The sequence below is a fragment of the Pteropus medius genome, unplaced genomic scaffold (genome assembly GCF_902729225.1).
Source record: "Pteropus medius unplaced genomic scaffold, Ma_sr-lr_union100, whole genome shotgun sequence".
Taxonomy (NCBI): Eukaryota; Metazoa; Chordata; class Mammalia; order Chiroptera; family Pteropodidae; genus Pteropus; species Pteropus medius.
In genome coordinates, this window is record NW_024342474.1 from 4,959,328 (window position 1) to 4,985,886 (window position 26,559).

Genomic DNA, 26,559 nt, shown 5'->3' on the forward strand with positions numbered 1-26,559 from the left:
CTAGTTAAAATATTTACTCACTGCAAAGTAGCAGGGTTGTGTTTTTGACAAATTTATAATTCTCCTTCCTCATTCCTATAAGTGAAGGATGAAAAGACATTGACATTACCTTGCTAACCCAAAAAAATGTTTCCTGTTAGTTCTCATACTTCCCAGAGCTTTCAAAATAATTCTTCACGAATTCAAGTAGTGTATAAAGAAGAAATTCCATGGAATTTGAAGGAAAGGGTGACAGCATGGATTTTAAATGAAGTTTTAATTTTATTCATGCCTTAAGCATAGTGACTATATTAATGATATACATTATAATATTAGAACAACATCCTCATCCAATTAAAAAATGCTACCTTTAGAACTATGTAAAATTCTGATATTTTAAGTAGAGTGTATGCCAGTTCTCTCTTCACTGACTACTTGGGAGGGAGAAAAAAACAGAGTTCAAATAAGTTTTTTAAAACTAAGTAAATTAAAGGAAAGTTGTATTGACATATTTTACTTACCTAAATTTGTTCTTTAAAGAAAGCTTGAAGAGAGAATGACAAGGCAAAATAGAGCTATAGTTCTGTTTGCTTTCCCAAAATATGTGGCAAAGCTTTAGTATTGATCTTTCAAATATAGTGAAATTTGCCTTTCCTAGAAAAAAAGTAACAAAAAACACCACTGTATTAAAAATCTCATTTTGTAAATTTAGTTGATGAAGGCTTATATTTGTAGTTCTTCATCGTAAAAGTCTATACTACAGTTTCCTGTCTCTCTATTTAATTACAGAACTATAGCCAGTAACCCAGTATTAATAGAATGCTTCAAAATTATACAGTACCTTTTTAGAATGTTTATACTGTTGTCATGACAAATTGAAAAACAGTAACATGGAAAATCTGAAAATTCCTTATCCATATCTTAAAATTCAGAAAAAATAATTTGGGGATATTCTAAGGTTACCGTGGATTACTTCAGGGTGTTTTTGTTTTTGTTTTTATCATTATAAAATGATTTTCTCATTTTAGATTGGGTTTTTATTTTTAGTATTGGTTAGTTAAGTTTTTAAAGGGTTGTGAGTGGTGTTACATTTTGATCAGTTACAGAATGAGTTACACAACTCAAAGGCTTTAGGTAATCAAAAATTAAGTTTGTTTTCTTTCCTGTTCTAGTTACCGGTTTACTAAAATAGTGAGCATACATGATCACTTGAAAATTGGGCTTCTGGAGCACCTGAACAGAAAGGGAGTGGTTCATATTCAGCATTACAAAAGACAACTTTCTCTTTTTGAAGGGGATTACTTTGGCTATTTTCCAGGTACTGGGGAAATTCCAGATTCATTACAAATTATTGGGATGGCTATTAATTATTCATTTCCTGAAATACATTGATTACAGACTTGAGATTTGGTAATATAGTAGAACTTTATTTTACTTCATCAGTTAAAAAAAAACTGGAAGTTTATAGTGAAATACAAAATTGAGACTCTTACACGAGTCACTTATGTTTTTTTCAGAGAGCTCTAGAAACTGATGAGAACATATTTAATAGGAGAATTTTTTTGAAAGTAATTAAGAGCAATAGGATTTGTGCATGTGTATATAAGGAAAAGTTATGTGCAAAGCATCACAGTCTTTCCAAGTAAATAATGAAAGAAAATCATTTTATATAGTATTCCAATTTTAAGATGTTGGGTTAAGGATGGAACTTTATAACTAGAGAGTTTTCACATAGAATTAATCCTTATGAAATAGTGGAATAGTATATGCCTTCTTTTTAAAAACAGTTTTTCGTGGTAGCAGTGGTTAAAAGTCTGTATACATTGAACTACACAGCAGAATGTCCACTGGATAAGACATTGATTATTTAGGAGAATTCTCTTTAGAATTCTTTTGTCTGATTCCAAGTGGGAGTTTTGGGGAAAAGAGATGTCCTAAACGTGTATTTCCAACTATTTTTTCGTCACATATCTTTCACTTATTTGGATTTATCTTGATCATTGTTGGAGCATTCACAACAGTTATTTTTCTTCATCAGGAAAGCCTCTTTAGGCATTATTTGAACTTTAATTCTTGACTTGTAGAACTTTTAGGTAGGTTGTAGTTACATGACTGGGTGCAATTCAGATTTCCTTAGATAAGTGTTTTCCCTTTACTCTGTCTCTCTAAGGACTGCTTCCAGTCTTTCTAACATACAAGTTTTCACTCATTCAATACACATTTATTGAGGGTATGTGTCAGGAATTGTGCTAGATCCTGAGGTGCAAAGGTGAATAAGACCCGGACTCTGCTCTCAAGTTCAGTTTAAGTGAGTTCAAGGTATAGTTAGCCCAGAGGATGGAATAGTAGTTCTTCCTTTAGTTGCTAAGGAAGATGTAACATTTAGAAGAGATGTTGAGATGAGTGTTAAAAAGTAGAAATTTCTTACAGGGGAAGAATATCCTAAGCAGAGGAAGAGTACATGCTAACGCTCAATCTTAATACATTAAACTAAGGAATATGTCGTAAGACTCCTAATTCAAATTTACATTTAAGAATACTCTTATTACTTGCAGTTTCCAATTTTAAATACATATGCAAGCACAGTAGAGAACCACAGAGCTACTTTGAGGAACAGATACTTAGCCGTCATGTCTACTCACAAAATGATTGCCTTATACATACACCAGTTATTCTCATCATTCCTTATGGATCAACAACTTGTCATTACCGACCGGCTTATTTCCTGAACCTTCCTTTATATCATTATATCACGAAGGTTAAGCTAATGAATGCCAAAAGTGTACCATATAATAAATATGAAATTTAGTTATTTAAATTCTTAGATTTTCAAATGCTCTTGTCAATTTTGTACACGATTAAGTCACCTAGGGATCATAAAAAATACTTAAATATAGAAATATTTAGCATGGTTAATGAGTACATTTGACTTTTCATTGATGTAAGTTTTTTACTTTTTTGCATTAAGAATTGAAACTACTGGTACAGAATCTTTTCCTTCAGTCTGAGTATTGCTTTATTTTTAACATGGTATTTTACAAAATTCTACTTGATTTTAGGACTAGCTCCATGCACAATTATGATGTAAACAAAATGGCTTAAGATTTGTGTATTATGGTCAATCATATTACTTCATATGGATCTAATTTTGGGGGTGATGAATTGTAAGAGCTAATTCTCCTTGAAATACTGAGGTGTTAGCATTTGTCAATGTCAGGCAGTTGATATCAAATGAATTAATAGAGGTGAAGCTCAGAATGGCTCATGACTGGTAGAGTGTCACAGAATTCATAAGTAGCCACAAAAATAATGTACTAATACTGTTTATATTTTTTTTGTTGTTTTTAGATTATATTCCTACATATTCTCAGTTTTTGCTAAGAAAAACCATGTAAATAAAGGATGAATTTTGTTGTTTTACAGTTTAAGAAGCACTGAGAGTAAGAGATATATCTACATAGGCACAACACCTGTATGTGATTTCTAATCCAAATTATATCACTAAGTAAAGTATCTTACAGATTAAAAAGGAAATTTCCTATGTCTACACATGTATGACTATGTATATATATGTCTTAAAAAAGGAATCGTTTTGAGACAGTCCCAATCAGATAAGAAAGTTTTGTTTTGTTTTTTTAAAGTAGAACAGTCTTTGAAAGAGGTGCTTCAGAACTCTGGTTATGATTTTTGTTATTAAACTAATGAAAATTATCTTCATTTTTTTTAAACTTTGTATTTAATGGCACCAGTCCACATAAACAATTTTCTCATAATTGTCGAAGATGTTCATGTTTCTAAGATACTCTCATTTTAAAATATTGAATAATTACTTGCATAAATTACAAATCAAACTGCATGACCAACTTTAAGAAACTGCCTTCTTTCTTCTACCAGAATGATGGCATTGAATACTGATAACACCTGGGGCATGGAAATATTTTAATTGTTTTATCTCCATTCCAGTTATGCCTCAAAATTTATATCAGAAGTTATGAGAACTTTTACTATTTTAACTTGTCTTTTTACTATTTCAAGAATATAATGACTCTTGGAATAATATTATTTTCAAGGTGAGGGAGAAAAGTATGATAGTTTCAAGATGAGGAAAAAAAGTCCCATCAGTTTAGTTTTTCAACTATTATGATTATGATTAGTAGAACAATTAAGATGGCTATTGAATTTCCATATATGTGTTTGTACAAAATTATAGAAAATGTAGTTTGTGAGCTTCTTAAAACATTATGTTCAACAACTAGTATGCTTTTTTTGGATCATTTAGGACTTAATGGTTTAAATTTAAATATAAGGTTTATCTGAAAATATATTGGTTATGATATCTTGACAGGCAGTTACGTATCATTAAAACTATTTGTGTTTTGTTGTTGTTTAGTTTATTAATGTTGAACTATAATCATTCACAAACTGGCATATGTCAGTGGTCTCTGTGTCAGGGACTTTTTTAAAAAATCTAAGCAGAGACCCAGTACAAAGCAGATAGTGGATTGAATGAAAGTCATACAAAAAGGATAGGGGTCCGGGTTGTTTAATAGGTGCTGTTCTTACAAGCAAATATATTTTTGCCTTAGTAATATTTTATTCAACAAAAATTTAAGTAGTCACAGAGATGTGAAGTGCAGCATAGAGAGTATAGTCAATAATAATGTAATAACTATGTAAGGTGTGTCAGGTGGGTACTAGACTTATTGGAGGAATCACTTCATAAATTATGTAAATGTCTAATCACTATGCTGTACACCTGAAACTAATATAAAATAATATTGAATATCAACTGTAATTGGGAAGCTTTTTTCAAAAATAATAAAATTTAAGTACTCTGTGCCAAACATTGAAAGAAAAGAGTAAAAAAACCAAGAAGGTAAATACATTATTAAATATAGGCAAAAACATTTTTATTACTCATACGTTTATTGTTCACATGCTAAATGCCAAGTGACATAGGTGGTTAGTGCTGAAAATATAAATATAAAGGATACCACAAATTTTGCTTTCGTGAAGGTCTCAATCCATTTATCAAGACAGACAAACTAAAAATTAAAGTTATATTATAAAATAAGTGATATAATAAAAGTGAACACTAAGCAATATGGACACATACAAGAGAAATGGTGTAAGGGAATCTAGGAAGGCTTTCCAGACAGGGTACCTGAATCTTAATGGTTTAATTAGAAGTAAGCTAAAGAAGGTACATTTTACATAGAGTAATGTTGCAGATTTACAGAAAGAGAATGTATGGCGATCAGGGAACCACAAGTCAAGTAAGGCTGAGTTCGAGTTTAAAAAAAAGGTTTTAGCAAGGGATGAGGCTACATAGGTGGGCAAAAGATAGACCCTTCTATAGATCTGAGATTTTAATAGAAATTGCTGTTAAAGGATTTGTTGCAAAGAACATAATTAAATGTAAATTTTAGGTCACTCTGGATGCTATTGGAAAGCTAAAAAAATTTTAATTATATTTGGAAGCTCCTTGCAAGATAAGGATATATGTGAATAATCAAGTGAAAAACAAAATTCAAAAATTATGCTTGCACAACTTGATTTTTTGAGGTGTTTGATAAAACCATAAATTAGGTTCTTTGTATAACTGTGTTACAGCCCGTAGTGGAATATTCTTAGTATACCCTGAGCTGATCGACTATAAGGATTTGAAAACTAATTAATAATTGTTGGAAATGCTGTCTGATCTCCGCTTTGCCTCATTGACTATTTAGTGTTGATCTTGTACTAAATCAGATGATACTAAGAGGTGGCATTTATGCCCTGGGTAGCCATGATGTATTCTTGATTGCCTGACCCCACCTCCAGTGCTGGGTTTATAATTAAAAGGATAATCAAAAGAAAAAGAGAAAATGAAACTCAGAAGGCATGTAACATTATGAAAGGTCGAGATATAAAAGGAGTTAAGAAGAAAGAAAAGTATCCTTTTCCTAATTGCCTTTTACATTATAACATACTTCTATCTTCTTGCTCACATAAAATTTTTTTGTGCTGAGAATGGCATGTAAATGATTCTAAAGCCTATATAGCCCCATCCAAACAGTTTCAACTGTTTATATTGCCTATAAATTATATAATAAATTCCATGATGTTATAAACAGCCCTCCCTTTTACTTCGATGTAGGGGTTAGACTACCAATTTGGACATTATTATATTTTATTATATAAAAAAAATTCCAAAATAGATATAATGGCTACTTAAGTAAACATAAATTGATTTATAATTGAAACCACGAAATAGAGCACCATAGTTTATTTCAAAAAATTGAATTTGCTTAATTTTGGAGTTTTAGCCGAACAGTCCATGGTACATGGTCATAGCTTATAGCATCCAAGTTATCAACATGGACTCAGCACACTGAATCTTTCATAGCTATCAAGACTATTTAACTTAATCCAAATTGAGTGGTGTGCAAGCTTCAAAAAACTTTGATTTCCATTACTATAAATCCAAGCCCTAATAAGAGTAGGTTTCTTCTTTACATGCAACTAACTGCACTTAAAGCATTTTGCCACTTGACTCTAAGACAAATATCTTCCTTCAGCAAAAAGAAAGTAACCTATATAACTGTATATCTGTCTTTCATTATATATTTATTCTACTTAATGACACTAGACATCTAATTGTTAAAGTAATATTATATTCATATTATATGGTGTTATCAACTTAAAATTATTCCATCTTGAGATAACTATTGTGGAAAAACTGTACTTCTATTTTATTTTAAATCCTAGATTATTTAATTCAAAATGGAAAAGAGTTGGAGAACTAACTTATTAATAGCTTTAATCTTGCCATAAAGGAGAATTGGATTATGCTATTAAAGAAGAGCTTGAAGAAGTAAGAACACACTTAGCCAGAGTTCACATAACAAAAATTTGTTTTCTCAGGCTCAGCTAAACTATACTCTTCCTTCTTTAAAATGGTTGACCAAATGGAAAATTTAAAGGCTGCTCTTTCATATTAAAGAATTGACATTGAAAGCAATAAATCCTCTTTTAAATTAATATCGTGCTTGCGCTCTATCTCAGTTTTTACCTACTCAGCCTACTTTGCAGTTGCCTGGGATGAGTAGACAGTCCATAATTTCTACCAATCAAGTAAAAGAAGGAAGGAAAACTCTGAGCTTCTCTCCTAGTTAACAGGTAGTTTGCTGTGATTAAAATTAATGCAGATTTTACAGCAACAAATATTAGCATTTTCATTTATTTATTATAAGTATTTGATTTGAAATTTGGGAAATGAATAGTTGAGTGCATCATTTGAGTGTTTATTTGATCAGTTATTTATTAGTGCAAGAAGCCATCATGTAAATTTTTCTCTATGTGTTATGGCAGATCAATTTGTTTGTTTCTTCATTTTAACATGTTTAACTTGTGGTTACTTTGACTTGAAAATTTATTTTCTTCTTTGCAGTGTTTGAGCAACACTCCTCCACTTACTGAATATTTCCTCAATGATAAATATCAAGAAGAACTGAATTTTGACAATCCTTTAGGAATGAGAGGTGAAATAGCTAAATCTTATGCTGAACTGATCAAGCAAATGTGGTCTGGAAAATTTAGCTACGTCACACCAAGAGCCTTTAAGGTTAGTATAGTAAATACATTTTCAGTGAGGACTGTATCACCCCCAAGAGGACAAAAATTCATTTTTTGAGCAACAGGTGAAAAGGCATAGCTACTACGATGGTTCGTGGCCCTGCAAAGGGATATAGCACATAAATAGATAGACAGTATATCTGTGGTATTAAATTTTCTGGCTGGGGGATGGGACAGATGATTAATTTTAAAATGTTTTAAAAAGGCTCTGGGGGATGGGGAAGGAAATAAATAAAAGTTGAGAAACAATCGTACGGTACAAAGTGACAATAAAGAGACAGCAGTGAGCATTTACAGGTTTTAGAATACAGTTCATCTCTGAGAAACTTATAAAAATATTTTATACAAATGTAAAGACTAAATTTGGGCATGTCATTGAACTCTGAAGAACTCAGTTTATTTCAAGAGTCATTGTATGAAAAATTATTAAAATGAAACTGGTCTACAAAACAAACTAAATATTAATTAAATGTATTCTAATATAATTCTTAAACTTTTAAGTTTATCTTAATTTGTGAAGTGATTACTTAGAATCAATAAAATCTCAAGTAGTTTAGTTGGTCATTAAAATTTTAGAGAATAATCAGTTTTTAACCATTTTTTATTCAAACATCTTAAGTGACATTCATATAGAACATCTACTAGGCAACATTTTATTAGCTAAATACTAGTTCTTAAAAAATAAAAAACAGCAAATCAAAAACTCCTGCATTATCTTCTTCAACTTTCTGAACTATAGACAGACTAGTTCAGACAAACCATTTCTCAACTCTTACCCATGATAAGTTTCATTTTGCTAGATATTCTCTTTTAAAATTGTATAAATAGCCTCTTAATATCTGACTTTTTTCTTTCACATTTCTTCTTAGTCTCATCTAAAATATAGTACTACAAAGACTGGGAAAATTATATATGAACATGAATATTACTGTCATCTCTATGCGATTCATCCTCTTTTTATATACAGAAACGAAATGAGAGCTTTGTAATCCTTTCTAGTGGCCCAGAAATATTATTGAATTTTAATAGTCTTTAGTGTTTCCCAATCCTTTGTAGAAAACTTCCATATTTCCTCCTTGTTCTTTCCTCAGGTCATTATTTCTATTTTACAGATTAGTTATCATTTTAAAATATTTTTAGATATGTAGCATATATATTTTTATATATGAAATTATCATAGCTGCAGATAACTATAAAAGTGCCAAAAGTTGATATGGGGCTCAAATTTTAGCAAGTAAGTGAATTCACAAATAAGGAATCCATGAATGATGGGAATCAACGATGTATTTTTTTTTTTTAATCAATTTTGTCTCTAGAACTGATTTTATAGTTTTGCTTTTCCTACAGACACAGGTAGGACGTTTTGCACCTCAGTTCTCTGGATACCAGCAGCAGGACTGTCAAGAACTATTAGCTTTCCTATTAGATGGACTACATGAGGATTTGAATAGAATTAGGAAAAAACCATATATACAATTAAAAGATGCTGATGGAAGGCCAGATAAGGTAAATTTAATGATATTATTATCACCATCATTTTAGTAATGTAATATCTCTATATAAAAGTGTCTGTTTTCTTTATAGGTAGTTGCTGAAGAAGCCTGGGAAAACCATTTAAAGAGAAATGATTCTATCATAGTAGATATATTTCATGGCCTTTTCAAATCAACTTTAGTCTGTCCTGAATGTGCTAAGATTTCAGTAACATTCGATCCTTTTTGTTACTTGACACTTCCATTGCCCATGAAAAAAGAACGTACCTTGGAAGTTTATTTAGTTAGAATGGACCCACTTACCAAACCTATGCAGGTAAGTAATTATTTTCTTTGCATTTGCTATTTTTATAAAAAATTAGTATTGAGTCTTTATGCCTCAACACAATCCAATAATAAATTTATTTCTGTACAATTTTATAAGCTAAATACATGGGAAATTAGTGTAGCTTTTTAGAAACTTGAAAGGTTAGGGTGAGGGATGTGCAAAGTATCATTATTTGTCGTATAAAAACAAAATCCTCAAAGGATTTTTTCTTATCAAAAAAAAGGGGAGGTTGATTGCACAATGTTGGGGTTAACATTAGCTTACAAAGATTAGTAACAGCATTATTTTCCAACTTGAACTGAATGTTAATTATGATTTTTTCCTAGTAGCTGTTGGAAGTAAAACTAATACCTACCATACATTTTGATTCATGATATAAAGATAATGGTAATTTTAAATATGTATACTTTTTAGGCACCAGAAGAATTTGGAGGAGACATGGAAATATAGTTAGACAAAAAATACTTTCTTCATTAATTTTCTAATCTTTTAATAGTTTAGAGTATCAAATATTGCTTGTTCTATTCAGGAGCCCTTTGCTAGGCCTTGATATCAGTTGTCTGCCTGATTACATTACATTTTGTGGCACAAAGCACTATATTTTCATCTTTTAATAATTAGTTAATCCATTTCTGACACTTGATCCACCCTAATAAAAGTAATTCCTTCCTCTTCTACCTTCTGTTCCCTTAAATTCTGTTACAATACTTATCAAATATCATTATGACCTTTGGTTTAGTTTGTTCTTTTCTCCTCTGGGCCGTGAGTTCTTTGACGATACAGACTTTAAATCTTTGTATTTCTAACCCTCATGTTTGTAGGTACTACTGCAGAAGTAGTGTTCAAAAATTTTATTTATTCAAATATGTATTGGGCACCTACTGGGCGTAAATCTCTGTAAAGCAGACATTATTCCTACTTTGAAGATTGTTTACTAAAGATTCTTAGCTTAGGATTCCAGCCAGATAGTACAGTTTAATGTTAGAGCATAATTTTGTTAGTCTACAACAAAATACGGTAGACTAAGTTGTTTAAACAACAGAAATTTTATTTTCTCACAGTTCTGAAAGCTGGAAGTCTAAGAAAAATGTACATAGTTGGTTTCTAGTGCAGACTCTCTTCCTGGCCTGCAGACAGCCTCTTCCTTTCTGTGTCCTTGTGTGGCAGAGAGCGAGAGGAAGCATACACATAAGCTCTCTGATATCTCTTCTTATAAGCGCACTGATCCCATCATGAGAGTCCCACCATCATGATCTCATCTAAACTTTCCAAAGGCCTCATATCAAAATACCATCACATTAGTGGTTAAGACCTCAACATATGAATTTCGAAGAGACACAATTTAGCCCATAGCAATATTCACGAAATCTATGTGAATGAAGGGTATGCTTTGAACAAAACTATGGTTTTATCATTCATCTAGTGGAAGTGATTGGATTTACTATCAACAAGGGCACAGTATGAAGTGTTCATAAAATATAGTCCTTTCATTAAAAGTTAGTTTAGTAGAGACTAGTTAAGTAACATTATGCAAATTTCACCTTTCTGCTGCTTTTTTATGTTTCCTTCATGAACCCATTGAACTTAGTGCTCTTGTGTCAGTATTTCATTCAGTAGTGCTGAGAATATTATAGAGAGCCAGAGAAGCTTGGTACTTGCCCTTATCCATGAGCAGGGCCAGTAAAGACTGCTTTTATTTGTCCAAGAGAATATATGTTCACATTTCTAAAATCACATCCTTTAGATAACTCATTTATGCACTTGTTTATTAGATTGTTAACTTTTTTCCCAGTGGAAGGAAATTAGCAATGCCAAACTACACCCTTACCTCTCTAGTTTGTAACTACAAATATATGCCAATGAGTATAATAGAATAAGAGAGTATAAAACAATGAGTAAAAATGTATTGCAACAATAAAAAAAAATACATGTAGATACTCTTTCTCTGCAGCGCCTTTGTTAAAAACAGTACTCTCCCATGCCAGTAATATAATCTAGATTATATAGATTGCATTCAGGTTATACATTAGCTATAAGGTATATGTGTTAAATGTTCTTCCATAATATGAGTTTTGAATTATATTTCCAGCAATTTGAATTTATTAACTTACCTCTTTTCTCACTTGGTGACCAAAAATATAAATTTGTGGAGGTTCAAGCCATGATCAGCAGAAGGGAGTTGGGATTTTATTTTCCACTTGGAGGCAGTATCAATAGAAATATAAAATGATAGCCTCATTAACACTATGCCTTAACCAGCTGGAGAGGAAAGGGAAATTAGCTGAGTTAACTAACTTGAGTTTGTCCATCACCGAAGTTGATTTACATCTTAGAAGTTTATTAGTAATTGTATCGAGCACATATTAGTATTAAACTCTCATACTGTGCAAGGCGCTGGAAATACAGAGGTACTCCTAGCCTTGGTTCTCAAAAAGCTTATCATACAGTGTTAAAAGTGCTATGAGAGGGTGCTGTATAAGTTTACAAAATGAGCAACCTGCCCAGACTGCTGGTAATGATTCCTATGTTGAATCCTGAAGGATGATTAAGTTTTAAACACTGGAAAGCTAGAAATGCAAGCATTATAGACAGATAGGCATGTGCAAAGGACTGAAGGAAAAAGAAGACATGGCTCACTTTTGGAAACTGCAGTTAGATAATATGATAAATGGAGAAGCTAGATCACAAAGTACCTTAATGCCATGTAGGAAGTTTGGACTTTACCCTAAAGACTAAGGAAGCCATTTAGGATTATTAAGTGGAGAGATTATGTGGCCAGATTTATATTTGAGAAAGAAGACTGGCTAGTGCAAAGAGTGAATCAGAAAGGCTTTGATCAGATGTACTAAGACGTTTTTTGGCAATGATCAGATGACAAATTACAAGGACTTGAACTCCTAAGATTAAGAATAGTGTCAGGATGGCATTTAGATAGAAGAATCAGTTGAATATAGAAGGTGAAAATGTTTAAGTATTCAAAAATGATGCCAAATTTATTGGATTGGAAAACTGAGTAGACAGTGGTGCTATTTGTTTTAATAGAATATAGAAGAAGAAAGTTATAAGAAGAAACTTGTTTTAGGATTGGATATGTTGACCTAACATGACCTAAATCTGTATTTAGTATTGGACATGTTGAGGTACATGAGGAAAATTTAGGTAGATACATCAATAGGCTTAGAGTTTACATATTTAGAGGAGAGAGGTCTGTGCTTGAGATATAAATTAGGTGGTGAGCTCTGTGAAGATGGTAGTGAATGTCTTAGAAGGATGAGATTACCTAAGATTAGGGTGACCCTGTAATTTATCATCTAAACTTGAATTCTTTTAAAAAATAAAGGTGGCTGTTATTAATAATTATACCAAGACAACAAGCTAATCCAGGACTGGCCAAAGCAAACCAGGATATATTGTCACCTAGTTCAAGGAGAGCCTATAGAAATCGGGAAGATAGCTAAGGTTAAAACTCCAAAGGACACGAGGGAAGATCCTTAGAAGAAGGTGTGACCAGGGCAGTAGAAAAGAATAAGTGATGGTGTTGTAGGGAAAGGAAAATTTTAAAGAAGGGAGTGGTCAGAAGTCATGCTACAGAGAGGTCAATAAAATAAGGACTGATAAAGACTTGGTTGTATGATAATATTGACAACCTTGGTAAAAGTTAAAGAGGTGAAGACAAAAGCCAGGAGTGGATTAATAAATGAATGGGAGGTAAAGAAGTTAGGATAGTCAGTGTAGACATTACTTTTAACAAGGTTCTTTATAAAGCAGAAAAGGAAGGGATATTATTAGAGGAGAATTATTAGAGGGAAAACAATGAGAGACTTGTTTTTTGAGAGACTTATGTAAATTCTAGTGTTTATGTACTAGCCAAAATGAAATAAAAGATAGGTCGCTGGGATTAGGTTCAAGAGGAAGCAGAAGAGCATGGGATTCAGAGCATAGATGCTAGGGTTAGCCTTCAATAGGAAGAAGGACACCTCTTTCCCTGTGTTCAGAGAGACAGAAAAGACTTCAGAGTCAAGTTTGTAGGGGGACAGGATGTTGGAGACTTTCCTCTCCCGTAGCTTTTAATTTTTCAGTGAAATAGGCATTCCTCTGATAGTGAAGGGAGAAGTGGTGAAATAGGAAGCCTAAGGAATGGTGAAGGTTTTAAATAGTTGTTGAGAGAAATAGAGAATAAGCAGATAAGGGATACATGAGAAAATTTTGGGCTAGAGTTGAAGGATCAGTTGAGTTTAAGAACTGTGAATTTATAGTGCACCAATCTTTAAAGTTGGGCAGTTTTCTCCAGCAATTCTGAACAGCTCTAAGAACATGTAGCAAGAATAAAACTGAATAACAAATAACTAAAGATTTTGCAGTGGAATAGTTGAAGTGACATGTGGGTCTGGATAGAAAGACATGAAGACAGGGAGCTAGTAAACTGGGGAAACATTCAGAATTAAAAGGACTAGAGATTTCAGTACAAGCCAAGATTAGGAAATCATGAGTTTCCAGGAAATGTGAGTAGTGGTAGTGGTTAGAGAGTAACCTGTTAAGAGTTTAAGATATCAGAGATGTAGCAGATTATAACGAGGTCCAAAAAGTTAACCACAGTTAAATGCAAGTATAGGTCTTTGAATTGAGGAGCTGAGGAACAATAAGGCGCAGGTAAATCATACTTGTGGACACTGTCACCCAGGATGATGATAAGATTGGAGATACTGTGAGCCAAATGCCAAGTGAATGTGAGGAAACAACCATGAGGTCGTTTTTATCTACTGAATATTTTTTGCAAAGTAATAAATTTATTGCAAATATTTTTGTTTTTTAGTACAAAGTAGTTGTCCCAAAAATTGGAAACATACTTGATCTTTGTACAGCATTGTCTGCTTTATCAGGAGTACCCGCAGATAAGGTAAGATGTTTCTGGGTTTGAAGTATATAAGTTCGAGTTTAGTTTTGCAGTGTTGTAAAACCAGCTTAATAGAAATATATTTTCTTTTAGATGATAGTTACCGATATATACAATCATAGATTTCATAGAATATTCGCAATGGATGAAAACCTTAGCAGTATTATGGAGCGGGATGATATTTACGTGTAAGTATAAAATTCATTGTCCAAAATATTACTTGAGAAAAAATTCAAAGGAAATAATACAAAAGTTTTTCAGAATTTATGGTCAGTTTTGTCTTTGTAGGTTTGAAATTAACATCAATAGGACAGAAGATACAGAGCATGTGATTATTCCTGTTTGCCTAAGAGAAAAATTTAGACACTCAAGTTACACCCATCATACTGGTTCGTCACTTTTTGGTCAGCCTTTTCTTATGGCTGTACCACGAAACAATACTGAAGATAAACTCTATAATCTTCTGCTTTTAAGAATGTGGTAAGTGCCAAATTAGTCTACATTAACAAAATAAAATATAAACTTGCTAATGAAAGTAAACGTGCAAGATACTATCAGAATATGATTAGATAAGTAGTTTTATCTCAACTTCATTTAGACAGGTAGCAGTTTTAAAAAATCAAATAGTCTAATCCAGTTTCTTGATCATGTAAAACATTACTGAGGTAATTTCAACTCAGGAAGCATGAATTCTTTTAACTGTTTTACAGTGAAAAAAATTAAAAGTTAACAGTTGAAAGAATTAAAATTTAGCATGTTTGCAGACTGAAATAACAAATGTCAGATGTTTTATTTCTTTACATAAACTACTAGTTCAAGATTTCATACTAATTAGTTTTATTTAAAAGGATAAACTTTAATGGTTGATAGTGTTGTAAGGCAACTCATCTTTATATTCCTAAAACTTTGAATTATAGGGTAATCAAGAATTGGATTTGATCCCTTTCTTTTATACTTTACAGCTGATGTGTTTAGTTTTTTTACATATCTATTTTATTGTAGACCCATAACTCATACATAAAGATCACATTATACAACTATAAATGATCTTAGCAATAATATAACTATCATCTAAATGATTATAATTTTTTCAAGTCAAGAAATAATTTGTCACAAACTTTAAACATATAAAAGAAAGATGTTAAAACCCAAGAACAACAAATTAACTCCTTTTTATAAAGACAACCAAAACATAAATGATTAGTCAGTTGCACTTATGGAGTTGTATCTTGAGTCTGAATTTATTCTTGAATCTACTAAATGACCACTCTTATTGCATTAAAAAGGTTTGTTTCATTGAAAGCATGGAAAACTTTTTAAGTTCTTACCTTTATAGAACTGAACTTGTTTGATTTCTGATTTTATTTAAGCCGATACGTCAAAATATCTACTGAAACGGAAGACACTGAAGGATCCCTACACTGCTGTAAGGACCAAAATATTAATGGGAATGGCCCAAATGGCATACATGAAGAAGGCTCACCAAGTAAGACTTCCCTATTGTAAAAACACTTTTCTTAGATTATCGCCTCAGAGAAAAGTTGAGAGGATAGGGATCAAGGAACTAAAAAATACCCTCAAGCATGGGAAAATGATGTTAGTATTAATACTTTTTAAATGTAGCACTGAGTTAAAGACTTCTAATATCTAAAATTAGGTGAAATGGAAACAGATGAGCCGGATGATGAATCCAGCCAGGATCAAGAACTTCCCTCCGAGAATGAAAACAGTCAGTCTGAAGATTCAGTTGGAGGAGATAATGATTCTGAAAATGGATTATGTACTGAGGAAACATGCAAAGGTCAACTCATGGGACACAAAAAACGATTGTTTACATTCCAGTTCAACAACCTAGGCAATACTGATATCAACTACATCAAAGATGATACCAGGCATATAAGATTTGATGATAGGCAGCTTAGGCTAGATGGTAAGTATTTGTGAAAATGGCTTGAACACTAAACTTGAGCAAAACATGTTTTTGGAGTTTTTTTGGTGAAAACCACAAAATTCAACACATGAAAAATAACATTTACTTAATCTATCTAAAATCTTAAAGTATAATAAAACACATGTCAATGTTTATTAAATGGAGGTTCAACTTATGCTTAAGTTTTGTTTCTGTTTTTGTTTTTTAACTCCTAAAAATATTTTAATGGCTTGGAAACAGCAGTTTGCTTTGAGCACCTAGTAAAAATAGAGATTGCTATTTATTCTGGCATAAATCTTAATATTAAAATACATTAATTTTAACACTAAAGCATATTAAATTTTAAAGAAAAAATATGTTTCCCACCTTAGAAAGATCTTTTCTTGCCTTGGATTGGGATCCTGACTTGAAAAAAAGATATTTTGATGAAAATGCCGCTGAGGTAAGTCATTACTCATTGCTGCTTTATCTTTTGATCACACTGTTTGTTACACAATTTTGCTGCTACCAAATGTTTATTCTGTCAGACAATTGGTTATGTACTAGAAAAGAAAAGGTTTGTTGGTTTTGAACATGCTTTCTGTTTCCGTTTTTTAGTTGTTTATAGATGTGTATACAGGAGTTATTTAGAAGTGTGGTATAAATCTCAATGGAAATAAGCCTTACGATTCTTTAGAGAAAGTTTAGGAGTTTTTCATTACTATTCATAGTAAGATGGTATCACTAAAATGAGTTTTGTTTCATTTGTTCTCTTAACTCAAGAAATACTTCTCTTTAGGATTTTGAAAAACATGAAAGTGTGGAATATAAACCTCCTAAAAAACCCTTTGTGAAATTAAAAGATTGCATTGAGCTTTTTACAACAAAAGAAAAGCTAGGTGCTGAAGATCCCTGGTAAGAAACAAAGTTAAATGATTGTTTCTAATTTTTTCTTAAGGAGTTTTACTGAGGTACGTGCTGCATAAGGTTAAAAAAGTGATAACTAAATTCCCTTCGATAAATTAAATAATAAGTATTTATATGATAATAGTCTATTAGGAGGGATGAAAATGTCTTAAAAGTATAATCATGTTAAGATTTAATCTCATTACTATATTTTCCATAATAGCCATTTTACTATGAATAATTAATTTTAGTTGCATTTTCTTAAGAATTTTTAGCTGTGCAGCCATTTTGAGAAAAACTGTTTTAGGAAAATGATAATGATATGTTTTGTGGTGTTATTAATTCCATTAGAGCCCAGAAATTTTTGAGATTTTCTAATACCTATATCTTAGCACAGTTTTGTAATGCATCCATGTCTTTTTAGCATGCAGAAATGTAAATAATCTAGCCCTCTTCATTTCTTTGAATATTTATTTACGTATTAGTTTATAGTAGTTAACTCTATTTAGAAAATGTATTGAAGATTAAATAAGAGTTCCTGTCAATGTGGTACATATTAAGATACAATAACTGCTCACTGAATAAATGTAGAACTTTTCAAAGTTTTCATATATATATATTTTTAATTACCTCTGTCAAGCTTTAAATGTTTCTCTTTATTTTTAGGTATTGTCCAAATTGTAAAGAACATCAGCAAGCAACAAAGAAATTGGATTTATGGTCTCTGCCTCCAGTACTTGTGGTACATCTCAAGCGATTTTCTTATAGTCGATACATGAGAGACAAGTTGGATACCTTAGTTGATTTTCCTATCAAGTAAGTTCTGATTATACTTCATAAACATTGGACAGCTCTTAACTTCTTTTAAACATTAGGTAGCTTTGGGCCCAGTTTCAGTTTTTCAGTGTATTTTTGAATAGTTCTAACAATTTGTAAGGATCAGTAACAATTTTTATTGCTACTTAGAGATTTTTTTTCAAGGAACAAAGAGAAAATATACTCCTTTTAAAAAGTAGAATAAAACTCATTCTGTATTACATTATTATGGATTCATTGGCCCTGTTTATAAATCTAAGATACTCAATAATTGTGTTTTTCCTAGGAATTATTTCATTGTTAATCATCAGATATTCTTAAATATGCTTATAAAAAGAGACTAAAGTAATATAGAAAGATAAAACAGTAATGTAATCATTTCTATCGTGTCATCCTTCAGTTCTCTTATTGCACTGTCCAAAGTATGACAGTATTTGTAAAAAAGTATAAAGTTGTCCGGAGCCAGCATCTTTGTAGTCCTTTTTTTTTTAAAGCTTTCATGAAACATAATTGAGAATTCAGAACAAAAAGGAATATTATGTTCTCATTTATATAGTTCAGGAAGGACTTTATCACGCAATATTTTACAGCAAGAACTTGATACTCTCCCATTTGCCAAAAAGAACTGATAGTAGTCTTTTATATTTCATGATATTTATACACCAGATTTACTTTGATACAGTTAATAAGTAGACAGATGCTGAAGGTGGGTGTATATACAGAGGTTTTTAGAAGGAAATAAATGATGTAATATTGAAAATATTCTTTGGATTGCTTATTCTAACTCATGTTTATAAATTTAAAATTGAACATGTTTTGCAATTATGGAAGCAAAAAAATGGTAATTTTCTCTTTAACAAAATTATAATCCATCAGAGTTTTCAAGAATATATCACATTGATAATGTAAGTACATGAAGCAGAATTAATGATAAGCTTGACTCTATTAGAGACATATTAGAAGTTTAGAATCAATATTGCTTTTTTATGTGGCAGCACAAAAAAAAAAAAAAAGAATAACCAGAAATAATGGTAAGCTATAAGATGGTTATATTCCAGTTACATGCATGACAGATTATAAACTGGTTACATTTCAAAGAATGTTGCCCCTTTGGGATATATAGATTATCAAAACCAGGAAAGTGTAGAATAAATGTTGGGGTTTAATATATATTTAAATTATTATAAAATTTTTAAGAAAGTTGTTTTTCACTATCCTTTTAATCTTTCCTAAATAAATCATTCCTAAAAATGGCTTTAAAAATATAAAAAATAAAAAGGACCCAGATAGTAGATAGTGACGACTATTTAGTACTTAGCATAAAAACATCTGAATAGCAACAATCAGCAGAGAGTTTTTAAATTCTGAACCCATAAGAAAATTTTTGCGAAAACGTTCACATCTCGGCTATATACATGATTTGTAAAGTTGTTTGGCCATTAGTAATTTCTTTAGTGAGATAGATGGATAGATGTATAGATATATCTATGTATATATAAGAGTCAAACAACGCTAACAGAAGGAAATAGAATTCATTGCATTTAGGGAAAACATAAAACTCACTTGATCTCTTTTTCAAACAGTGACTTGGATATGTCAGAGTTCCTGATTAATCCAAATGCAGGTCCTTGCCGCTATAATTTGATTGCTGTTTCCAACCATTATGGAGGGATGGGAGGAGGACACTGTAAGTTGACAGTTTACTTTTTTACTAAAATCATGATATTTGATAACTCCAGACCTTTTTCCTAAAGATATTTATTACTAGTCAAAGGGAAAATGTGAGCTATGTCTTACATGTAGCAGTTGTTCAAAAAATATTGATTAATAAGTAAATCCACTTTTGAACTTTTTTTTTTTTTTTTTGACATCAGGAGTAGAGAATTAAGTTATTCATACTCCTCAGTTCAAAGCCCAAGAAAATTACTTGTCCATTCAGGGCTCCTGTCCTCCCCATTCTCTTTTCTCTTCCCTTTCTAATGTGTTTAACATATGTGCTCTTATAAATCATGCATCATTATTAAGTTACATAATTGGTATTATGGTAGAAATCTTACCTTTGTCTCTTTGTCCCTTTGTCTCTTTGTCCACATATCTTAAGACATGTCCATTTAGTCCATTGCTTCTAAATACTACTCATTGTCCACTGTATTTTATCTCTCTGCTCACTTCATGGTAGACATTCAAATTCCCTTTAACTTTCTACCACTGTAAGACTGATAAATATCATTGTTTATGTTCCCCTTTGTGAGAATTTCTTTGAGCTGCGTACCCAGAAGTGAGATTGCTGGGTCATGAGTATTTTAAGTACTGCCAGATGGCTCTCCAGGATAGTTATACCAGTGTACACTCTATTGAATCATCTTTGCATTCCTGGAAAATTCTACTTAGTGTTTTTTTAATGTACCCCATTGGATTTGGATAACTAATTTTATTTAGGATGTTACAATTTAATTTGTAAGTGAAAAGGCCTTTATTTTTTTTTTATATTGTTATTACTTTGGAGTGAGACTAGAGGTCTGTCTTTTTAATCTGTCCAAAGAATTAGCTTTCTATTTTATTAAATTTTTCTTTCTGTTATTATATGTATGTATTGTATCTCACTGATTTCTTCTCTTTGTTATATTTTTGTTCGTGTTGCCTTGGGTTTGCTCTTTAAAAATCATATTTTTTTCTTTTCCCAACTTTTTGGATTGAATGCTTTTTGTTTTCTATTTCCCACCCCACCACCACCCCCCATTGAAGGCTAAAATAAAAGCTCTAAATTTCCCTCTAAATACTGCTTTATCTTTATCCCATAAAACTTGAAATGTAATATTTTCAGTTACGTACTTTTCTAAAGATGTCATTTGTAAAGCTCTTCATTTTAATTTTATTTTGTAACAGGGCATTGTCTATATTATATTTACCCATGGGAGTTTATTAAAGCTTCCATGTGGCTTAATAAATCTGTTTGTTCAATGTTTGTGTGCTTGAAAAACATATTTTCTATTCAAACATAGAATTCTAAATCTAATAGTTTAAGCTTATCAGTTGTATTCATATTATTACCATCTTTGGTCATTTTTGATGTTCTATTTCTGAGAGGAATTTGTCAGAACTCCAGCTGAAGTATTCATTTATCTGTTCTAACAGTTTTATTAGTTATTTTGCATTATTAGTTGCATTTATGTTTACAGTGGGTAGCTCTTCTTTCTCTTTTGTTCCTTTTACCACTATTTGACATTCTTTTATTTCCTTTTATTTTTCTCAGAATTAGAAGTGTTAGTCTAGCTTCCTTTTGATATAATTTAGTTTGCAAACTGTGTGCCTTTTTGTTGGTTCTGTCTCTTACAAACCATATTATTGTTAGAGTTTTGTCTTTTTATTCAGTCTAACAATGTATTTCTTTTAATTTGTGAATGCAGTGGTCATAAATTCAGATTGACAAATTTATGGCCCACAATGGGATCCCCAGGAGAACAATAAATTCGTTTTGCAAAGTGTAGAATTATTTAGAAGACATGGCCTATAAAGTGCCACTTTTTAGAAGCTATGACAGCAGGTAATTGTTTTGAGGACATTTTGAAACTGTTCTTCAGTTATTGGATAGTTTGTACAAAGCATGGGATAGGAAAGGGGGCTTTTTTTTTTAATTATGCAGATTCATCGCTTTTTGCCTTTGTCTTGCTCTGTATTTTTGTTAGACTTAATGTACTTCTGGTACAAATACGACTACAAATTAGTGAGATAGTATTGTTGGAAAAATATTTGACATAGAAAATTTAAATTATGGTTGAGTTTCAAGCTTTGGAGTCAGAGACAGACCTGAGTTTGAATCCTAATTCTGCTACTTAAGAGCTACATTGTTGAACAAATTAAACTTCCCTTCATGTCTCACTTTCCCCATTTCTAAAATTGTAAGAATAATGATAATGCCTTCTTTATGAAATAATGCATGTAAAGTGCATGACAATGTGCCTGTTACATGATAAATGTTAATTACCATTTATTGTCATTAGTATTGTTATTCTGTGAATTAAAAAAATAATAAATCTGTTCTTTGTGTTCCTAGAATGAAAAAAGTTACAATTGCATCTTATATAAAAAGTATCTTAGCATGTTGATTGTAGGAAATTATTTTAAAAACATTTTAATCAATGAAATCAGTTGAATGTGTTATAGATAGACCTTATATAGATGATTATCACATAATTTTTTAATTAAGTTTATTGGGGTGGCATTGGTTAATAAAATTATATAGGTTTCAAGTGTACAATTCAATGCCGTGTCATATGTATATTGCATTGTGTGTTCACCACTCGAAGTTAAATTTCATTATCATGTAATTTTAATAGGTATTTCTCATATAGATGATTTTAAATTTTAAGGGTTCTCCTCAGGAAACCATAGATATTTCATTCACCGAAGTGATTATATTTTTTCATTAGATACTGCTTTTGCAAAAAATAAAGATGATGGGAAATGGTACTATTTTGATGACAGTAGTGTCTCCACTGCATCTGAAGACCAGATTGTGGTAAGTGTCTTTTATTTTCTGATAATTAAGGAACCCACTGTTTTAAAGGCGGCCCAAAGGACATTGTAATCTATATTCTAGCAATTCTGATAGCTAAGAGAGACTTGCTCTGATTTAAAGAAGTGTAAAATCATTCCCTAACTGCAAATTTGTCTTCAAATTTACCCACTAACAGTGGAATAAATTGCAACGTGAAAATTTTTCTGGTAGTTTTCAACATGAAAACTGGAGTTTTTTAAGGACAATGATAAGTTACTATTCTAATAAAAAAATTTTTTTTCTGTAAAATAGGCTTCAACATTTCTAGACATTGACTGCTTAAAGTCAGAATGCTAAAATGGGAAGAAAAAATATCCCTCAAGAGCCTTACCATACATGTGATTTTTAAAGTAAAATTTTACCCTTTATGACAGTTAAATACTTAAACTCAAATTTATATAATTAGATAAAACAAAATCATAGATTTTTAAAAAATTAACCCTGCGTATTTGTTGCTTTGATATTTTCTAAGTAGTAGAAAAAAGAGGAAGTTAGATCTATTTACACGTATCAGTTTATCAGTCACACCTGGAGCTAAAGTACTGGTATTTGTTTTGCTTTCCACCAGGGCAGATTTTTATTATCAGATATTGATTAATGAAAAGATGACTAGTATATCCTAAGAAGAAAGCTAAGGCTTGCTAGATAAGTGTTTATTTCTCTATAAATTTTGCATTTCCATAAATTTTACTAATTGATCACAATATTACAAAGAGTGAGAAATAGAAATTTTGTTCGTGTGATATTTCCTGTACTGAGGTTTTTTCTTGATGTGGGGAATACTAACTGCTTTATTGCCCAGTTTAAATTACATATTCCTTGAGGGCAGAGATAAGCTTTTGTTTTAGTTTATAATACTTTAAAATCCTTCAATTTATGTCATTCACTTAATAAGCTAATAAACGTCTGAGCCCAATTATTGGCATAGTTTTAATCTGTCATTGGATGGAAAGATACAAAATTTTGAATCGTTTCTCTCTAGCTGTTTGATATTTTTATCTATAAGTATATATTATACATACAAATTATGTACTGTTGCTTATCTCTAGCTATAACAAAGACTTGAATATTAAATATTCAATGTGTATATGTCTAAGTTAATTACATTTCCAGTTTATATATAGACTTCTGATTTCAAGTCATATCCCTCACTTTTCAATTCTGTTCTACTCTTTAATTTCCCAACAAAAATATCCTGAAATAGCCTACATCCTCCTTCAAAATCTTTCTGACAACACTGCCTTAATCTTACCTTCAAATAAACAGTATATCTTGTTTATATACAATATATGAATTTGATATTACCTTGCATCTTACAATAATGATTCTTCATTTAGTCAACAAGTATTTGAGTACCTTCTATATGTAGGACTCTATTCTAAACAAGGTTAAAAACAGATATCTCTGATTTCAAGAGGTTTACAATGTAATAATGACAGAGGAGCAAATTAACAATTATATATGATAAATACTTAAATATCTTGGCTACATAGAAAAGGGCAACTGTCTCACCTGATTTGGGATTTAAGGAGACAGGACCACTGCGTAGAGAAAGTGGTGTTTAATCTGAGATAGCAAGTACAAATAGTAAATTAGACAAAAGAAGCAAAGTATTCTATGTAAAAAGAACAGTACCTACAAAAGTACTGAGGCATGACAGAACATAGCATTTAGAGGAACAGCAGATAATTTGATATTACTGAAAGAAAAGACTTATCAAGGACGTGGGGAAGAAATTGTCTAAATTTGGAACTCAGATCAACAATGATAGCATTCTTCATTGTTTAGACCTTTTATTAAAGGCTGTGAGGAGCACTGGATGATTGTTAAGCAATAGAAGAACATTATTAAATTTTTATGTTAACATCTGTTTGAGAATACTATAGAAGTCAGTTTGGAAGGCACCAAGAAAAGAAGCAGAAAGGCCATAATTTTGCCTCCAGCAGAAAGGAGGCTGTCATGTAATTTAAGCAATAAGAGCTTCTAAGTTTAAAGTAGTGTTATTAAGTATATAGACAAGGGGATAATGGATTTGAGGTTCTTACTGGATAGAATTAAACAAACTTGATTAAGATTAGATATAAATGGAGATATAGAAGTGCAAAGAAGGAAAAGTTGAAGATGACTCTTCACAATTCATCAAGATAGGAAATATAGGAAGATAATTTGCTATTGATGTTTGAAGTACCTATATAATAGCTAGGTGGAAATTTTCATTAGGTAGATGGTTTAATAGAATTAGCATTCAGGGGTGAGAACTAGCTTCAGTTATAAATTTGAGTTGTCAGTGTTAGGTAGCACTTGAAGCCATAGGTTTGAATGAGTCACTTAGTGAGAAGGAAGGTACAGGTTGAGAAAGACTAGTTGGCTAAGGACAGAACATTATTTTTTCAAAGGTCAGGACTTAATGAGTCCACAGAAAAGTCAGAAGAAACTGTAGAGACAGAAGATCCAAGGAAAAGTGGTGTCACAGAAACCAAAAAAGAATGCAAGAAAGAAGAGCAATAAAGCATGAAATGCTGGAGAGATTGACTAAAAGAAATAAAAAAGGCATTTATTTAATTTGTTTATAGGAGGTTATTGACCCTAGTGAAAGCCATTTCATTAGAATGGTTGGAGCAACAGGTCACATTGAATTGAGGAGTGTATATGAGAGTGAATGATGACTATTAGACTACTGTCTTCCAGCCTGGTTGTAAGGAAGACTTTTTATGCAGGAAAGTCCAGTAGGTAAGGACTCATTAAAAATACACAGCTATGATTGATGGAGCAATATCCTTCAGACAGTAGGAACAGGTGGACTCTACAGCAAACATAGAATGAAGTGGTTAGTATTAGAAAGAAGCTCATCTTTTCCTTAGAACTAGGAGGGAAGAAGGCATAGAATTCTATTTCATATTAGAGTAACTAGGTTAATCTGTTACAGAGTTGCATTTATTTATCTGTCCTACTTAGAAGAGAATAAAAATTTTAATTCCAGTAACCATTCTTCCTTTATATATAGAAGTCATATTTAATCAATGTTAGTAACTTCCATTTTACTATGTGTTGTTTTTCTGTTTGATTTATGTCCTGTCAATAAAATTGGTTACCAGCTAAAACCTCATATTTAATGTGATCTTTAAGAATCATGACCTTTTTAACTTCCTTTGTTTGTTTTAACAGTCCAAAGCAGCATATGTACTCTTCTACCAGAGGCAAGACACTTTCAGTGGAACTGGCTTTTTTCCTCTTGACCGAGAAACTAAAGGTGCTTCAGCTGCCACAGGCATCCCATTAGAAAGTGATGAAGATAGCAATGATAATGACAATGATATAGAAAACGAAAACTGTATGCACACTAACTAATGAAAGTCCTAGAAGCCATAAAAGAGAGACTTTCCTGCTGGTGGTATCTATTGACATGATACAGTTATCCACCACGTTAAACAAAAGTCTGAGATGGGGAGTTTCAGATAACCGAATGTAAATCCTTTATCAGATTTTAACTTGTGCAGTACTTGAAGTGAAACACAATGAAAACTTTAACAGAAATTGTCTCTTAATACATTTACAGTCTTGTATTTACAAGCTAAATATATATAGGAAATCACAAATAAACCCCTTTTAAGTTTGCTGCTGTTTTGATGAATTATGTTTTCTTTAATTTTTTTGGATGTGAGTTAATTGATGACAAATGTTAAATTTGTGGGTGTTGGTCATTTATTTTGCTCTAATAATACTGCAAGAAAACTATGGCTGAACTTAGTTTTTGGATAATCTAGTTCATGTGCATTAGACTACCATATATACTACTATGATATTTAGCTGCAGTATTAATGTGGCGTAAATACTGCAGTAGTATTCTTGGAAAACCAGATTTTCCAGCTATCCCTGGTAATCAATGTGGGCCTATTAAAAAACCAAATCATGATACAAGAAACAATCTTGAAAAAGTTATTTCTTTTTGTAGTATCATTAAAAATCCAGAATATTTTGTTCATCTTACTACTACTGTGGAAACAGGTTCTAGATTTCATACTTCATCTAAAGTCATTTTTTAGTTAACTATAAGCATTT

The 26,559-nt window shown here is 31.4% G+C and overlaps 1 protein-coding gene across 5 annotated transcripts in view; it reads left to right on the forward strand.

The window, feature by feature from the left end:
* USP15 (ubiquitin specific peptidase 15) overlaps nt 1-26,131 on the forward strand; it is a 106,365-nt gene extending 80,234 nt beyond the window's left edge. For 3 of the 5 annotated variants that reach the window (XM_039865869.1, XM_039865871.1, XM_039865870.1), the window contains 14 exons: nt 7,412-7,585; nt 8,944-9,102; nt 9,181-9,405; nt 14,231-14,314; nt 14,405-14,499; nt 14,600-14,791; nt 15,682-15,797; nt 15,969-16,241; nt 16,613-16,683; nt 17,020-17,135; nt 17,793-17,942; nt 19,526-19,629; nt 22,373-22,461; nt 25,666-26,131. In XM_039865869.1, the coding sequence (XP_039721803.1) occupies nt 7,412-7,585; nt 8,944-9,102; nt 9,181-9,405; nt 14,231-14,314; nt 14,405-14,499; nt 14,600-14,791; nt 15,682-15,797; nt 15,969-16,241; nt 16,613-16,683; nt 17,020-17,135; nt 17,793-17,942; nt 19,526-19,629; nt 22,373-22,461; nt 25,666-25,848 (2,031 nt within the window). In that variant the 3' untranslated portion in view covers nt 25,849-26,131. Of the gene's footprint in view, nt 1-1,151; nt 1,298-7,411; nt 7,586-8,943; nt 9,103-9,180; nt 9,406-14,230; nt 14,315-14,404; nt 14,500-14,599; nt 14,792-15,681; nt 15,798-15,968; nt 16,242-16,612; nt 16,684-17,019; nt 17,136-17,792; nt 17,943-19,525; nt 19,630-22,372; nt 22,462-25,665 lie in introns of those variants that run through there. The other 2 variants (XM_039865872.1, XM_039865873.1) reach the window with 2 other exon arrangements.
* Nucleotides 26,132-26,559: the final 428 nt, after the last annotated feature.